Here is an 18444-nt window from a genome sequence, read left to right as displayed (position 1 = left end):
GTGATGTTATTCCTGGCTTGCCACTTGCTATTGACAGCAGAATGGCGGCTGCTCAGAGCTCTGCATCTCAGTCCAGGAGTCTGCTCCCAATCCAGCCCAAAGCCTGCAATACAAGTATATAGAGGTGTTTTCCCATACAGTGCGCAATTGCTCAGCTGTGCAGTCAAGAAAAGGAGAATATTTTCAACTGTTTGAAAGGTTCTCAGCATTGGGATATGATTACTTTTGAGTGAAAAGGCAACTGGGCCATCATTAGGATTCATGCTCCATAGCTATTTCTGAGTGCTTTCAATTCAGCTTTGCTCTCACATACATTGCTGCAGTCATTCCCACTGCCAAGTAGTTCAGAGCCAAGAACATGGCAGGGCAAGTATCTTTTGAGTAATTCAGGTCTTGAAGGGAAGCATAATTAAGTCAAATTTAGGTGTGAGTGCAGAATAAAGGCAGGGGCTGGAGGGGTTAATCTTATCAAGTCAAATGTGCAGGTAGGTATGTGCATGGCAGGGTTTACAGAAGTGACCACACAATTCAAAGGGGCTTAAATTCTGTGGAAATCTGCATCATTCAGTACCTAATGTGCCTGTAAACTTGGTTCTGCTTGTTGCTTTCTTTCCTATTCCCACAGGCTGAGCACAGAGGAGGCCCTTACTGTCTTTACTAGCAATTAGGAAAACTTGAGTTTCCCCAGCCAGGAGGAGATGCATGTTGAGAGTAAAGTTTTGGCAACGCTGAAATCAGTGGGAAGGTTGTATTTGTCTTTAATAAGACAAATCATTTAGTCAAAAAATTGAAAAAAAAACCCAAACAAAACGAAAAACCAACCAATGATCCCAAACCAAAAAAAAAACTCTCAAATTTTCCAATTCTTTCAGTGGTCACTTAATTGTAATTTGGATCCATCTTTCTTCACAATTTTCTTTACTGAAGTTCTAAGCAAAAATTAATTCCCAAAATATTAAAGTGATCAGAGCTAAGAACATGGTTTTTTGAGCTGGAGTGGTGGAGACCACTTCTGATTTCACAGACTTCCTTTCTAGGACTACGTCCAGCATGTCTGTACCTGATATCTGGCTTCCTGAATTCTCCTGACCTCTTCTTGATTCTGAAAGAGCTGGATAAAGAAAAAAATACAGAAAGTACAAATACAGATTTGATGTGATGACCATACATAAAGTAGTTTATCAGTTTTTCTGTCTGAGGGGTGTTTAGGACCCCTGCTATTATTCAGGCCAAAGTTTCTGATGATGTCGTTGGTCTTAACCAGAGTTTGGCTTGACAGAATCAAATGTCTCCTGTCCATCTTGGCTCACAGAGACTCACAGATCTACCTCTCACTGTGCATTGGTAGTTTGCCTGCAAAAGATGCCTCAAAAGTAAATATCTATGAAGTAGAGCACAGTCAGAATGAACATAACGTTTCCATTTCCAGCCACTGGTACTGGGAATAGCTCACAGGAGCAAAAAGGAAAGCAAGACTTGTAGATTAGAGCATGAGAGCAGGGGCAAAACTCCTGACCTAGTTCTTGCTATTCTTTCCCCTTTATCTTCTGTTTGTCAAAGACAGAGTAACAGGAAAAATAATGGCAACTCTGCTCCATTGCAGGACCCCTGCTTCAAAGACGTGATGTGGCAAAATTTCTAAATGAAAAAACACTGATGTGACTAGTGTGCCATATGACAATAGTTCCTACCTGCCCTACTAGGGCTTCTGCTTCTGTCCAACAGCAGTTAGTCCAGCACACTCCCAAGGGCCACAAGCTCACTTGTGCTCTCCCATCCCAGCTCTTCAAGTAATCCTTTCTTGCCCAGCAGCTTGGACCCTAGATGAGGACTGGGACCAAATTCAGTGCTTCTGTGAACACTGTGGTCGTAAGTCGTGTCATGACCCTTGGTGCCATGTTGAAGCACTGAGCTGGCAACCAAGCATCAGGCAGCGATTGTCTGGGCATCCTCAGGTGAGGTGCTTTCCTGCCCTCTGTGTCTAGATGGGTTCAATGGTTGCATCTCTTTTCAGACAGGGACTCTAAGGTGGGCACTGCCTACCACGGTACACTACACAGCTTCCATCCACAGCTGTGACTTAAAAGGGTAGTAAACAGAAAAGTACTGAAAAGACATGAGACAAGAGTAGTGTAAGTGCTAGAGAGGGCATTGAAAGCTCTTCTCCAGCAGGAAGACCAGCAGGGCTCATGCCTTCCGGAAGCACTGGACAAACATTCCATCCTGGCACCAGGGAGAACAGCTGGCGTTTGGTTTTGAATGCTGCCTTTCTCCCCAAGTTCTCCCTGACTACTTAACCCGTCAAGGGTGCTGGCCAAGTTGCAGATGGGCAGGCATGTTTTGTGCACAGAGTAGCCGCTTTTCTCCTCAAATCAGTTCTCATTATTTACAAGGTTCACTCTAAACTGCATGGAAACTGCTGTTCCCATCCTTTCCAGCCTCCATGCCTCCCTGCTCACCACAGCACATGCTCCCAACCAAGATTTCTCAGCTCCACTCCTTTGATTTTTGACCTGGTTCTTGGGATTTGCCTGGTGACTGTCCATCCCCAGTTTGTTACAGACTCCTCCTAGCCTGGTTGGCCTCCAGCTTGCACAGAGCTCTGTTCCAATGAACACATATTCACATGTCACAGCCTCCCTGGCATCTCAGATTTGAAGGAAGAACAAGCCTTGCAACCTGGAAGAGCAATTCCAACCTTTCTTCCTCTACCACCACCATGTTTGTCCTAGCCAACAAAAGCATGGCAGAAACCAGCTTATTGCAGGGATAGGGGTAGTGTGCCATTGGGAGGTACAGCAGGAGGGAGCAGCCCCACAGCCCAGCACAGTCAAAAGGTGCATAGAGAGAAATCCACATTGCTAACATTCAATTAAAATTTAAAAGTGGCATAAAATACTTGGATACTGAGGTAATCTCTCTTTTACCCTCTTGTACTCTGTTTCTACTGACCTTGTAAAGAGTGTTAGATACACATTGGGGCTCAGTCATGGCAAACATGAAACAAGGGGAGCTCTGAGACTCAGAGTTAATTTTTACCACCACTTTGGCACATACTGATCTCCTGTGTGTAAAGCCTGCCCTGCACAATCCCATGCAACACTGACTGCTGCACACACAGATTTTTCCCTCTGAAATCTGAATACTCAGCCTGGTATATCTGTGGTCCATCTGGAGCCTTACAAGCTTAGAGTTTAAAAGCCTTGCCAGTTTTGGCAGATGAGCCTGTTACTCCCATAAACAGGATCTCTTTGGCATCTGGAGTTTACAAGGTCTCTCAGAACAGCTCCTAGAAATCCCATCAAAGGGCTTCTAGAGGCCTGGAAGGTTCAAGTTTGGGTCAAACACAAGCTACTTACTGTCACCTAATTTTGCAATGTCAAGTTCTCAAGGAGCAGCCATTCCTGTTTTCTGAGACAACCCTTCAAAATGGTCTCATTGATGACATCTATTGATAAAATAACCTCCCGGGCCCCTGTCCAGTGTTCACAGAGCCAGCTAGAACATTCCCACTGATTTCACCGGGCTTTCGAATTAATGTTTCTGGGAAAACTAATGAATAAAGGCTTGTTATAGAATAAGTTTGTTAACAGGCTTCTTAAGAATAATTAATGAAATGAAAGGCATGATTAAAGACATGGTTTTCATCTGCAAATGCTTTGAGCCTTTAGTATTTTTGAGCAATGGGAATTTAATAACCCAATCACCTTAAAAAAAGCCTTTCATGTAGAAGACATGTCAGACACATGAATTCTCCCACATTATTTTTCCATTTTCTCATCACTTACAGTCTGCCTGCTTGCTCATATCCACTTAATCCCTGCAGAAAGGGTAGTATCTGGTCTGGGGGGTTGTTTTGGGGTTGGGGTTAAAACCTTCCTCACACAACCAGGACAATTGGATGGTACTGAAATAAACACAGATCATCAATGTCAGTGAGAGAAAAAAAATTACAAGGGAAAGCAAACCACAGAAGTAACTGCAGATCTTTCAAATGCAGACCAGAGACCTTTATAAGTAACATCCATAACTGAAAGGAACATTAACAAGGCTAATCTGTATGACAGAGCATGACAATCCTTTTTTAAGCAGGCTCAAAATATACAGTTAACATCTGAGAAAGTCTGTTAATGACAGCTTTATATATGAACCATTAACTCTGACAGCTAAAGTGAGACTACGTGAAAAAGCTAGGTAGGAGCAGTCCTGAACCAAACATGGTATAAATCACAATTTCCATTTTGATGTCTACTTAGGACAGGTTCAGGCTGCACAAGGAAGAGGACAGAATACAGGTATGTTTTAAATTAACAACAACCAGTACATTTGTACTGCTCAAATACTAGAAAATCTTGTGTTTAAGTTCCATGTGCTAACCAATACAATATTTTCAAAGCATTCAGGGGCACTTCCACCTCTGCAAGTAACAGCAATATTTTACAACACAATACAGGTAAAGGCATTACAATCCTCCTTTATTTCCTCCCCACAGATATTTCTACCTCTTACATCTACCGAGTCATGCAGTAATGCACTGTTTCTCCCTCCTAACCATGTTCATAGCAGGATGCAGTGAGAGAAGATATCACAGTGGTCATTGCGTTACAATAGTGTAATTTTTACAGAGAAAAGTAAACAAGATTGATTAAACATGGAATTGTTCTCAAAACAGTAGTCCAAAATCATTTATAGAGGTCTTTTATAATATTTGCTGTTGCAAAATGAGAGGCGAACGTTGTGTCTGTGGAAGTTGGCAGGACTGTGGTCTGACCCAGTTCACAGGCCCTAAGCACAGTCAGCATCCCAGGATGTTCCAGTGCACCAGATAATAGCTTCCCTGTGCAGCACCTACTAACATTTAAACTCTTTTGCCAGCCTCTTTCAGTCCTTTTTCTTTTATTATTAATTCATAGTTTCCATCTTCCTTTTTTGTGTGGTTTGAAAATGTGCAGAAAGACAATTTGGGGCCACTGCATCCCTTGTGATGACGCTTCTGTCTTCTTGCCCACTGGCATCCACTGGTATCTACTTAACTCTTGCTTCTTTGTTGGATCATGCAGGTGTTCAGCGCCAAGAGCCTGTTGCCACCTTCCAGAGGGCTGCCAGCTCTCCAGCCCACCTGGGTGAGCAAGACTGCTAGCAGCAAATTTTCCACTCTCTTTCATAGTTTCAGCAACCCCAAACTAGCCCTTGCACTGTACATTGTTTTCCTGCATCCTGGAGGAGCAGGGCAAGATTCATGCACAGAATGCCAACTAGCAGCTTCCTGAAAGGGAAAGGCAAAGAAAAGCTCAGTCACTGGTGACCAGTTGTTTCAGACCGTGGGGATCAACATCTACAAAGTGTTTTCAATTTTTCTTTAAAAACACTTTACAAGAAACAAACAAACAGCTCTTGCAGCCTATCAGGTCTTCGATAGAGCTAAATCTTCTGTTCCTGTGGTTCCCAGAAACCTCTAGGCTGACAGTGAAAGTAGAGGTTGCTTTTAATACTGAGGGTAGAAACATCACCTGTACTGTTCTCTCTTCCTGGAAGTGCAATTGATCCTTCCCCAGCAAGCAGCCCAGTCAGAAGGCACTTTGCAAGGCCTCCAACAACTTCCCAGGGGCTCCAGAGCTCCCAGCACACATACCAAACACTGACTCTCCCTTGATGGACAGCAGAGTTTCTCAGAGACAGATTTTGTCTGAGAGCACCCAGGCTGGGGTGAGGGATGGGAGCCGGGGTGGCAGCAAGGCATGCAGGGCTGCACCGAGGCCGCAGGCCCACAAAGCCCCAACAACAGCAGCAGAGCAGGTCCAGTGGGGGTTCCCAGGATGACCCGACAGCCCAGGCTGCCAGGCACGTCCCCAGCAATGAGGCAGGGCACTAGGTAAGCGAGGCAAGGTCTGGGTCAAGATAGCAAGGCACAGGACTAGGCCTAGGGTGTGCACCTCTGTGCTGTCCCACGGAGGCTTCCCACAGCCCTTTCTCACACACAGCCCTGGCCAAGGCAAGTGCTGTCCTGTCCTAGCGCTGACCTCTGGCATGGGCAACCAAACCCACTGGGGAGGGAGAGACTCCAGCAGATGAAGGTGTCCCTGGGCCCTGAGGGCTTTGGTGAGAACTGGGAATCACAGGAGGAGTATTGTGGCAGGAAGAGCCAAGTGGTCATTCACACTGAGGTTAGAGGATGTTATTATGCAGTAGGTATTTCCAGATAATTCCAGCCAAGTAATTCAACCCAGCAATCTCCCAGTCAAAATGTCAATTTGTCACTGATCTAGTTGCAGCATATTTAAAATGCACTTGTCCAAAGACATACTCCATTCCTTCACTTTTCAACTCCTCCTCATTTCAATCTCCTTCTCTTCCTTCTGTTTTCCATCTATGTTTGTCTTTCTCATACTTTTTTGTCCATACCAAAGGATGTACTGGCTAATTCTCAGGCTAGCCAAATCTTTGTCAGAAAAACAGAAGAATACTGCTGAGTCTTACTTAAATCAAAGTCAGTGTTTGACCCCACCTAATTGCTTAGGCACCTCAAGGTCACCCTAAAGTGATTACAAAGCACACATTTCCCATAACAAATTATTCTCTTTTCTTGATCACAGAACAAGAAGGAAAAGAAATACAAACACATAGTTGCTGTAATCCTAATAAGTCCTGATCCTTTTTTCAGTCCAGAATGTGGCAGCTCAGATGTGTTGCTTTCAAGCAGCAAATTTTTCTAACAATCAAAGGAAAATTCCTGAGTAAGTCCTTGCTTTTTTGGAAAGGCAGGTTGTTCTTCTTGATCCCACCAAGTGTGTGCAAACAGCAGCGATCAGTTCTGAGGGTTTGGCTGTGATGTCAAGGAACTTCCTCTCATCGGCTCAGGTTACCAAAAGAGTGTGCTGGGAAAACACCTGCCCCAACACACCAGTTACTTGTGCAATGCACATTAACTCTTGGAATCCCATACTCACTTAGCTTTCAAGCATGCTTTTCAAGGCAATTTTACTGAAGAGTTTTGGTGGTGGTGTTTTGCTTTTTTTTAAAGAGACCAGTGTTGAAGTATTTTAAAAATCAACCCTTTTTTCCTATGGGCATCTACAAATGAGCAAGAAAAAGCCCTAGCTAAAAAAATAGTAATTTCACTTTCAGATATGCATTTCTTTGACAGCTTTCTTCATTATATGTCTAGGACTACATGCAAAAAATAGAGCTTTTGCCTGGACTACCAGGTCACTCAAAAAGCTGTATATTTTGCATATTTGCAGCCAGCTATCCCACAAGCTCTGTGCAGCCTATTGGGTCTTCGATAGAGCTAAGTCTGCTACTCCTGGGATTCCCCAGAACTGTTTCTGTCCTAGTCAGCTGCAAGGGCATTCATCTGGCTGCAATCCAGAGCAAAGCACCACTTTTTGGGAACATCTTTCAGCAGGTTCCAAAAACAAAGACATTTTGGGCTTTATTTATAAGGGCAGCAATTTTGATGAAGTTATCCATGCCTAATAAGTGGCAAGCAATTTTTAGACAACTTCCTTGTGTTTGGATGGGCTGAGGGGATAGAGAAATCTGTAGGTGAGAGGTACTTGCAGATTTTCAGTGAAAAACAACCTAAACCAAACAAAAGTATACTGAGGTCAGTGCCTCAGCACCAATGCAATTTAGAGGAACAAGACCAAAACAGATCCAAAACCTTAAAAAATGTTAGTGCTCTGAGGGCAGTGATACAAGGCTCTTAATTATGGCTTGAAATGTGCACATAAAGGTTCCCAGGTTTACTGATTTTCTCAGCTCCTAAGTTGTTCATGTAAGTTATTGTCTGAACTGACCTTTCTAAATTGAGTCAGAACTTTGTAATCTCTAGTATTTTCACTATTACCAGTAATAGTACTTTTTTCTCTTTCATGTGTGAAAGCAATGGAAACAGACTCATGGAAACCTGGACTGAGCCTTTTTGACACAGGTAAATATTAAAGCATCTAGTAACTAGTCTGGGAATAAGTGGTTTCTATCACACATGGGAAAAGCTAAATCTATTTATTCATCAAGCCCATGACACTGGTGATAACAATCTCCTTTTAAGAAGTAATTGCACCATTTAAAATTATAAGTAAGGTATGTGGTTTACATTTTAGTAGATTATTCTGCGCTTTCATCAGTCTTGAGTTCCTGCTTAAAGCAGGAGCAGAAGACATGAGCTCTGGAAAGAGTTGGCAGCTACACTACAGAAAGGGGTCCTAGCTACTGAAATCCATTTGTAAATGAGAAGGTATTTTGGGAATGCCACAGCTGAGATCACAGTTTAGAGCTGCAATCAGTGAAGAACATGACAGATTATTCTGATGCCAGTGTACTTAGGGGAGACATTCAGATAAGAAAAGGGGGGTTTAAGTCAAATGCAAAGAATAATTAACATCATTGAAATTTTCAGACATTTTAGCCTTAAAAACTGACAATATGGAGATAAGAATATTTTTATGAGTACTGGTGAAGTACAAGACCAAGGCTTGTGCAACCCTTATTCAGGAGCTATTCCCAACTGCAAATTCTACATGTTTAACAGCTCCCCTTCCTTGGGAACATTAAAAGCAGACCAATTCACACGCCATCACGCAAGATACAGACCAATTCATGACCTGGTGTTCTCCCTCTTATGAGGGGCCTGTATCCAATGTAAGAGGTCTTCCCCACCACCAGTTTTTTTGCTGGAGAGGGCTGTTCTGGTGGCCCTTGTAAAGACTATTCCCTTGAACACTCTTCTTACTTCAAAGCCATTAGTGTGCTTATTCAGGAAAAGCTACTGCATGAGGGCCAGGGTACAGAGGGATATTTTAAGGCAGAAAATGACAGATTGCATTAAATGCAATGAAAGACTGGGCATGGGGGAAGGGACGTTGTATTAATAGTTTCTCAGCAACTGAAGGGCCAGCATAGACTAGTGTGATAAAGTCTGATGAATTCAGATTGTCACTTCAAAGGAGTAGTTTCTGGCGTGGATGTAGTTGCTGCTGTCTTACTTAAATGAATGGGAAGTTTAATCAGTGTGGACAGCTGTAACAATCAGTGAAGGGAACTTTAATTAGCACAGCGTAGACTGCCCATGCAGTGAGTTGAAATTCCCATGGCAATACCAACATTAAATTGGACTGGCAGAACAGGGAGGCCCATGGAGACTGACCACCTTCCCAATTAGTTGGGGAAGAGTATTTGGTGGGTGACCTTATTGTTCTACTAAGCACAAATCAGCCAGCTGACCCACAACCTTCAAGAACTGATAACTGCACTGGCAAATAAAAATGAGAAATGCTGCACTGCCTACACTTGAGTTTTTACCACAGTGATAAAGCTAATACCAGCTGGGAAAAGAATATGGATTTTATAGGATGCAGATGAATGCATGAGGCAAATAGCTAACTATGAATTATCTTTCATATACAATTTAGTTGCTAAAATGGATGGCACACGTTAATTTCTAATTTCACTACTGTGTTAAATCCACCTACTTTCTGTTCTGCAAATAAGGCAACGTGGGGGGGGAACTGCACATATGGGACACCCAGCTGGCACATGTGAGGTATGTGTGTGCAGGCTGCAGGATGAAGCGTGGCTTTGGTCTGTTGCTGTGGAACTATTATGTGCCTGTGTATTTAAAGCCTGTACTGGAATATACACAGCCAGGACGGCAGGTTGGTGACTATTTCAGGTTTTAAAGAAAAAAACCCAATCATTGTCATCCATGTGGTTGACAAAAAGAGGCTATGCATTGCCAAGTCATGTTGCCTTTAACTTCCACATCAGATAAACTAACCATAAACCTGCACAAGCTTTACCTTCCTTCAAAGGCAGGTTTGGTCCCTGTCAGCAAGACTTTCAGGCCTGAGAGAGGTCAAAAATGTTTCCTGCAGCAGATATCACTGGACAGAACTGTTTGGTGTCACCCCTGTTTCACATCATTTTTCCTCAGTCAGGAACAAGTGGCGAGCCTCAGGCAGCGCTGGCCCAGCACCACCACTCTGCCTCTCCCTGGTGGTGTTGCCCCCATCCAAATGAGCTCCCACGGGCAAATACACAACACCAGGTGCACTCTTCCCTGTTCCTTGCCTGGAAGCTCATCCCCAGTGTGCAAGACAAGAGGCACAAGCCAGCAATGTGCTGGACAAAAGCTCCAGCCACGACAGATGAAGCCAGTCAGTGCCTGGCTTGCCAGCCCACTTTTGAATGCATCCAGCCTGCTCTGGCACAAGAGGGCCAGCTCCACTGACTGTGGGAGAGAGGCATTTCTGTCACAAGAGCCAGTGCCAGGATGGGTGGAGAGCTCCTACTCCCAGTCCAGAAAGTATTCTGTCCAAAGTTTGGGCAGGAGCACAGAGGGGCTGCATGCAGGTCTGCAGGCACTGCAGGCACCACATACACAGTGACAAAAAGCAACACCAGCCCTGGGGCTCTCCTAACCTGGCCAGATATAGCAGAGAAATTCTCAAACAAAACACACAAAGCAATCACCAACTCTTGCCGTAAACAAAGTAGGGCAACTCTGTGCCCTTTGCCTACTTCACGCAGAGGTGGCCCCATGGGCTCCCATGCAAGGCCAAGCCCAGTGCCCTAGCTAGCTCCACGTCCTGGCTCTAGCAACAGGCAACAGCAGATGCCTGGGGACAAGCAAAGCAGAGCACAATCACTGCTTTGATGCTGCTGTTAGCAGGTCTGTTTAGTCCCTGCAGTAGAAACTTTCTTCACTGGCAGCTGAATTTCAAACTGAGAAGCCAAAGCACCCCTGTCCAGTACAGATGCTGCTGTGTGCTGAAGCCTCCTGGCAGGGATCAGGTACCAATCAGGTCAGCTTTACACCAGGTACTGCATACTCAGACTTAATACAAACATGGCCCCTGACCTAAAACTACGTGCAGCTTTCAGCATGCAGCTAGAAGGACACAAAAAAGGTTGTATTTGACAATTACAAGAGGTGGATTTTAGACTCAACAGGAATAGAAACAGGAATTACAGAGGGGAATGGCACTTCCCTCCATTTTCTTCACAGTACTCTGCATCATTATGGCTTGGTCATTAATACCTTCAGCAACCAGCTTAGGCTGTTACACCTCCCATCATGTTTAGGTGGTGACCTTCCCTGATGTCCCTTTAGATACACTGATACTCTCTCATGCTTGCCTTGCTCATGGTTGGCTGCTGTGGAGAGACAAACTCTGTGGTACCTAGTAATCTCTCACACTTTTCTTTATAAAGGTCACACTTTCTAAAGTTACCTTTTCAATGTTTATCTGAAGTCTGGAGTCTTTCCTCGACTTATCTGGTGATGCAGATTTAAGGAAGTCTTCCTTCTACTTTTCTTATAAAATGTAACATGCAGTTTACAAAAATAATAAGCTGATCTCCTGTTCTTTAGACCAACAGTTTTCTTGGTGAGTGTTCAGTTTGTAGCTTGTCTGATCATTGCTGTCTCTTCTGAGGATTATCCCAGCTAAATCCTCTTAATCTTGTCATGCTGTACTGAAAAGAAACAGCTCTTTGCCCTTGCTTGGAAGGGAGATGCTGGACTGTAGGAGAGTCTTGCCAGACATTCAAGTCATGAGTGAAGTTCAGCATTTTCAGACCTTCTGATGCCAGCATGATGGCGCCCTGTGAGTCAGTGCCTTTCACAAGGACATCAACTTGTGTTTTCAAGGCTGCTACCACCCAAATACTTCACTTGGGCCCTGAGCTAGAATCCACTAGTGACCCATGAGGCTTTCCCTTGACTTAACTGTAGCTCTCTGTTACCCTGTCTTTTTTGTGTTTTGCAAAATAACCCAGACCTCTGGGGGCACCTGAGGAGCTGTGCTCCCTGGCTTCCCTGGCTGTAATGAGATCGAGTGAGTTGCTGCCTGTGCCTTCCTCTCCAGACAGAAAACAACACGATAAATCTGTTGCTCGTCCACTTCAGACGTTGTGCAGCTCATTGTAAAGCACAGAGAGCGACCGTGGTGGCAGTGCTGGTTCTCAGGGGAAAACTGCTGGGAGTCACCATCCCGCACCGTGGCCACCAGCCTCTGCTCCTGAGCAGCCCACTACTTGTGCATGATGCTGCCAAACCCTCACAATTAGGGGACTGACTCCCAAAGGGGAGCACCTCAAATTTGGTGCTGGCAGAACTTTTGGTGGCATTCCCAGAAATGTCTCTGCTCTTGCTTTACCCCAGAAATTATGTAGATGAAAAAGGGTAAGCTCCAAGGATGTCCTACCCATCCTCATTTCCCTCCCACATCAATCCTCAGGCCAGGGGGTCTCTGCAGTGACCCTGTTGCCCGTTTCCTTACAGAGCAAGGGCAGCCACCAAGCACACACTGATAGATCCTTTCCTTTCTCTCTTTAGGCTTCAGTTCAAAGGAAGAATTGAATCCAAAGCCACTGGAGCCCATCTCCCAGGGGAATCAGAGTATGTACTTCAGAATTAATTTCATAATTAAGCGACATTATTAATTACGTATTGCTAGAATGCATTCAAATCAAATAGCCAAAGTTAAGTTTTCAAGAAAGGCTAAGAAAATCCAGAAACACATTTTTCTTTCTTGCACAGAAAGAGTAAGCACTCTCCACTGACCCCTCTTATACACATAATTGGGTTTTGCTTCTACAGGGAAGGAAATAACATCCAAAATTTAGCTTACCTGGGCAGGAAGATAGTGGCTACTCCCCATCACCTCTTCCTGGGCAGTATCAGCTCCATGCTCCCAGGGTGCAGAGCTTCTTCACTCAAGTACTTTGGTGGCAGAGGACAGCAATCCAGTGTGCTGCAACCAGGGTTAGATGAGAGAGCTCTGCTGACCAGAGCAGACTCCCATGGTGATGCTGTGTGCAGGCACCCTTTCCATAGGAGTGTGTCAGAGAGAAGGAAGGAAACCACCTGAGAAAGGGACCTGATACCTGCCACAGCCAGGAGAGAGAGGATGCAGAGGGAGCATCAAGGACCCCTCAAGTTCAGAGAGGAAAATGTAGGTTCTCCTGCCCTGAAAAGGAAATTTTCTACAGCCCTTTATAAAGGTTAACTCATTAATTCATCTTTAGATGAGGCCCAAAGTAGCAGAAGAAAGAGAAAGCAAGTTCTGAGTGGAGAGATGGGGTCGCCTGCCACCTCTTCATTAGAAGCCACCCTTCCAACAGTGCCTGGGTCCTCTCTTGCCCGTCCTTGGGCAGCTGAACACTGTCTGGACTCTTTACAGTAACTACTGAACCAAACGTCTATGTATTCCCAGGCACTCCTCTCAATATTTAAAGTATTCTTTTCCCTATCAAAAAAGTGAAATACAGCTGAAACTGATACAGAAATAAGGAAAAGAAGAAGAAAAAGGGAAGGCTCTTCCCTACAGACCCCATTGCACTGCATGAAAGCAGGGCTCGGTGAAGTGGAGATGCCAGCAAGGACAGACATGTTTCCAGCAGTTAAACTGAAATAAGTCACACCAGAAACAAAATTTTCATCCCGCTGATAACTCTAGGACCATAAAAGCCCTAATTCAGATCTTGCCTCCCTGCAAATCAGAAAGTGCTCACCTCCCTACAAAGCACTTTTAGTCTGTGCTCTTGCAGTGTCCCTCTCATGTCCCAGCACCGAATCTGAATCTGCCCCAGAAACCGAGTCTGTCTATTAAGTGTATGTAAATCTTTGCCTCCCCAGACCCTGCTGGCTAACAAACTGCCCACTTTCCACATACAGATCTCATGAAGTAGTTCCCTTTGAAGGACAAGAAATTCAGGAAAACTTGGCTGTTAATTGAGGTATTTGTTGTGGGTTCCCGACCTTGCCTCACGATCTGCTCTGAGCGGACACGGTTCTCAGTCACGCTCCTGTAACTCAGCATTATTAGAATTAGAAAAAAGAGACAGCTATGGGAGAAAAAATTGAAGGTAATGAGATGGGAGGCAGTTGCATAAGCCACTAAGAACAATTGGCGCTTTGTAGCCTTCGGGCTACCTAATGATTAAAACACAGTAGTTTGAACAGTCTGATTGGTAGGAGGCATCATCAGAGGGAAATCAAGAGATGGGGATGACCCAGACACTGGAGGGGGAAGATGTTAATTAGCGCTCTAGTTAAGCCAAATTTTGATCCCACTCCCGGTCGCAGACCAAAGATGAATGTTTCACCACTAACTTCCAGGAACCTGAAAGCAGGCTGACAGGGATGAAGACAGCATTTGCAGAAGCACAAAGATGAGGTTCATCTGTGTAATTAAAGGGAAGAGTTTGTTTGGGTACAGGCATACCTTTTGTAGAACATCACTTCCAGCCCAGAGAGGAAACACACAACAGCACGCTGCTGCTGTTGCACACACGGGTCCAAGGCTACAATGACAGGCAAAAGAACAGCCCCCACTCAGACTGAACATCCCAAGCAAAATCATCATCCTTGATGTTAGCTCCAGCCCAGATTGAAACTGATGAACAATTCTCATTCAGAAGTGCAGAGTTGCCAGGATTGTTGTCAGTAATCCTGGATTGCAGTCGCCTTGAAGAGACCCCATGGTGTCCTTCCCCTGAGGCACATCACAGGCATCACACATTTCAGGAACTTCCCTCCCTTCTGAGCAACATTAACACAGTAACTGTTCCTGTTATGTCTATTATATCAAGTCCACAAAAGTGTCACCAAGGAAATCCCCTTAGTTTGTGCTCTGCAGGTGGTCAGACCACAAAACCCAAGCACCATGGCTAGTTTTACAAACTCCCATCACCTCTGACTGCAAATAAAGCACGCTGAGCCCAATCTGTGGCTCTGAGGGCACAGGATATACAAGCCAGCTTGCTCCTGTGGGGCTGACCTCCCTGGCTCCCAAAATGCAGTGCTCCCAGACTGACCCCTGTGAAAAGATTCTTGCCCTTTCATCACACAGCCAAGCTCAGATGTTGTAGGGGACAAAATCATGCCAAGGACTGTGTTTACCAGCAAGCAGGACAGACTTGAGCCCCCAGCTGTGACTTATCCTTGTCAAAGGCTTTTTTTGTAGAGCTTACACAGCAGGACAAGTCACTGGATGCAGACTTTTGAGGCCTTTGCTGCTTGCAAGAAGCACAGCAATCAGAAAGGACTAAAAATATCTTCCGTGTTTCTTTATCTCTCCTCAGATTGCAAGGTTGATTTGTCCTTCCTAATGGATGGGAGCTGGAGCATCGGCAAACGCCGCTTTCAGCTCCAAAAGCGGTTCCTTGGTAACGTGGCTCAAGCCCTTGGCATTGGCAGCGCTGGTCCTCTGATGGGCATTGTTCAGTATGGGTAAGAGTTTCCCAGACATTCCCATTGCCGCAGGGCATTACTGCACACTCTGGCAGCTGTAGCTCTACGGCTGATATGTGCTAAAGGCCTCAGTCCAGCTTGCACTCAGGAGCCAGGTAGCACAGACCAGTCCTATGGCTTTTGTGTTGTATGTGAAGCAAAACACTGACATTTGCTCTAATTTCTCCTTTTAGTGATGACCCTTCCACAGAATTTAACTTAAAAACTTATGCCAACTCCAAGGATCTAAGGAATGCCATTGAGAAAATTCAACAAAAAGGGGGACTTTCCAATGTTGGTAGGTGATGGGGCTGCTTGCACATCCTCAGATCAAGGAGGGCTTCCGAGCCTGGGCTAAAGCAAGCCCACACCTCCTCACAGGACACAGAGGCTGTGACCAAACAGTGCTTAGTGCTAGGGCAGGGCTGGTGAGAGAGCACTGCTCCCACCATGACCTGCATGTGTTGATCAAGGGCACTGCAAATCCATCGCAAGTTGACAGGACATAGCTGTCTCCTTGTGGGCAGTTCCCATCAACACTTTGGGGATACTTGCTGACCCAGCTCATCACCCCCAACCTCTCTGGGGCACAGGGAGGGGGTTCAGTGCAGGAGGGCTCAGGATGCAATGGCACCAGTAGCAGTGGCCTCCCCTCCTGCTCACGCAGCCACAGAAACTGCTTTCCCCAGCTCTCAGCAGCCTCCAACACTTAAGTCAGCTCTCTGCCTACTATTTCATGGGATATTATCAGAGTGCTTCCAGATCCATAACTCCTCCTCAACTCCTCTTCTATTACAGGGAAGGCACTTTCATTTGTTAACAAAAACTTCTTTCTGGATGCTAATGGAAACCGAGGTGGAGCACCCAATGTGGTTGTAGTGATGGTGGATGGGTGGCCGACCGACCGAGTGGAAGAGGCCTCCAGGCTGGCCAGAGAATCAGGGATCAACATCTTCTTTGTCACTGTTGAAGCAGCTGCTCAAAGTGAAAAGCAGAATGTTATTGAACCGAACTTTGTGGACAAGGTACTTAGTGGGCTGAGTCTGACCAGGAGCTTGGCTCTGACTAAATTTTCCAAGCGACTTCATTCAGGCCATTTCCCTTTCCTTCTTACCACTTACGGTTATTTCTTTTCCTTCTTGTACATACTGTCTTGAGTTTTTCTGTACAAAAACCAGGCAGTCATGCTGAGGTCAGAAAGGGGATGAAGTCAGTAAAGTTCTGGTTTGAGGTACATCATCAAGCAAATGGCTTTTGACTGACTAAACCCTGGCACACACCTGCAGTTGTACTGAGATGCATGGTTTTCCAAATACACAGCAGTGTGACAAAGTACAGTTGCAGCCTGAGCAATTTGGAATTGTTTTTTCCACAAACCTCCTGCTGTGCATCTCCCACTAGGGAAAGGATGAGGAGCCCTGTAAACCTAATGTCAATGTTGCATTTACAAACAGGTCTCACACAAGCAAAGGGTGGCACAGTCCCAACATAGGCACAGTCCCAACATAGGCACAGTCTAGTTTTTCAGCTATACTGGATAACTCAAACATCCTCTTTCCACTGTGGATGAAGGTTATTTTTCAGTAATTTGCTTCGGCTGCTATGGACTTCATGGTAGCTCTTGGAAAAAGGATAAATCCCTGCCATGTACAGCAAAAAAAAAAGAGAATGTGAGCCTTGATTGATTTGTATTTGGCACCAACAGTAGCTGTCTGATCAACAGTGCTTCAGGACAAGCTGGCACCCAGTTAGGGCAGGAGATATCTATCAAGTGGAAAACCAGGCTGGGCTTAGGAAACAGGGCTGAATTATCAGGTATTTTCAGAAAACAGATTCCCATCTGAGCTGGGTTGCTCTGCCATGAAATAATCTCCCGTGAGTTTCAGAGCTGCTCCAAAGAGCTGCACTGTCTCTGGTCAGCATGTAATTGGATTGTAGTCTCATTTGCATTCAGTGTTTTTAAAAGAGCAAAGCTACAGCGAGCCTCTGCAAACATGCCAGAGACACAGCAGGAGTGAGAGTAGAGTGGGCTCAGAACAGGAAGGTAAGGAGGGAATGGTGACTTGATACTGCTGCATTGTAACACTAAAATAGAAGTGAGTAAGAAGAACAAATGAGAGCAGGACACCGTGAGGAGCCCAGACTGGAGGGAACTGTAACTCCCTTGGAGCTGTTGGGCTTTATGCAAGTCAAGACCAGTGCCTCGGTCTATTAAAACAGTCAGACACACACACCACCACAAAGCTGATAGATAAAGCCTGGCTTAACAAAATATTCTCACCCACAGAACTGAGGAATTGGTATTTAAAAGGCACTAAAGCCAAAGATGATTTGATCCAGCCTGTTTGCATCACTCCCCTCCTCCACCCCTTGACTTCCCCCATGTCCTCTTGTCCTCTGCTGTGCCAGCCCTACTTCCTGCCCATGCTGACCTGACTCCCACTAACCCTATAGAAGCCTCCCGTCGATCTGGCCCTTATGAGTATTGACTTATAAAAATTAATTTTATATATATATATAATTTTTTTTTTTTTTACTATTTGGCAGAGCAAACACAGTGAGCCTGGGTTTTTCTGTTTAGAAGGGTATGAACCAAGTTTTCCTCAGCTTAAGCCCCAGGTTTCACTTGAAGGTAGTAGGGTTTGCCAGTAGGCAAAACTTTCCTTGCTGTTCTGAATGACGGGAGCTGAAGTTGGCACCTGGCAAACACACAGGCTCCTGCAATGTCCATGGGAGCCACACTAAGAGCAGCTCTGTAATTTGGATGCTTTTCCTGTGAACAATGTAACTCACGTAAAAAACCTTGACAGGTGGCAAACTTGCTTATTACAGTTCTCTCACTACTGTAATATCAGCTCCATCCCACAGCTCTAAAAAAAAAGGCAGGAAAAGCTGTCACATTACACAAGTATCCGTGATGTTATACTGACATCATTTCCCAGGGAAGCAGATGGTGATTGCGGGAGAGGCCATTTCAGACTCCAGCACTGCTCTTTCCAGGAGCCTATATTTACAATTTAACTACATACCCCAGCAGAAACATGCAGACTGAATTTCCATTGCATTTGTCCTCATGTTGCCTTGCAGGCAGTGTGCAGGACAAGTGGCTTCTATTCCATCAACGTGCCCAGCTGGTTCAGCCTCCACAAGGTGGTGCAGCCCTTGGTGAAGCGGGTGTGCGACACCGACCGGCTGGCCTGCAGCAA

The 18444-nt window shown here is 45.2% G+C and overlaps 1 protein-coding gene across 1 annotated transcript in view; it reads left to right on the top strand.

The window, feature by feature from the left end:
* VIT (vitrin) overlaps positions 1-18444 on the top strand; it is a 56766-nt gene that overhangs the window by 31580 nt on the left and 6742 nt on the right. Inside the window, exons 10-18 of the mRNA XM_008643415.2 lie at positions 4257-4295; positions 4397-4453; positions 5061-5123; positions 7886-7933; positions 12341-12403; positions 15091-15238; positions 15433-15536; positions 16037-16263; positions 18326-18440. Coding sequence (XP_008641637.2) covers positions 4257-4295; positions 4397-4453; positions 5061-5123; positions 7886-7933; positions 12341-12403; positions 15091-15238; positions 15433-15536; positions 16037-16263; positions 18326-18440 — 864 coding nt within the window. The remainder of the gene's footprint in view (positions 1-4256; positions 4296-4396; positions 4454-5060; positions 5124-7885; positions 7934-12340; positions 12404-15090; positions 15239-15432; positions 15537-16036; positions 16264-18325; positions 18441-18444) is intronic.

This window comes from Corvus brachyrhynchos, unplaced genomic scaffold, assembly GCF_000691975.1.
Source record: "Corvus brachyrhynchos isolate BGI_N302 unplaced genomic scaffold, ASM69197v1 scaffold70, whole genome shotgun sequence".
NCBI lineage: Eukaryota > Metazoa > Chordata > Aves > Passeriformes > Corvidae > Corvus > Corvus brachyrhynchos.
The sequence above is the reverse complement of the archived record's forward strand: the minus strand, read 5'-3'. Positions and strand labels throughout refer to the sequence as shown.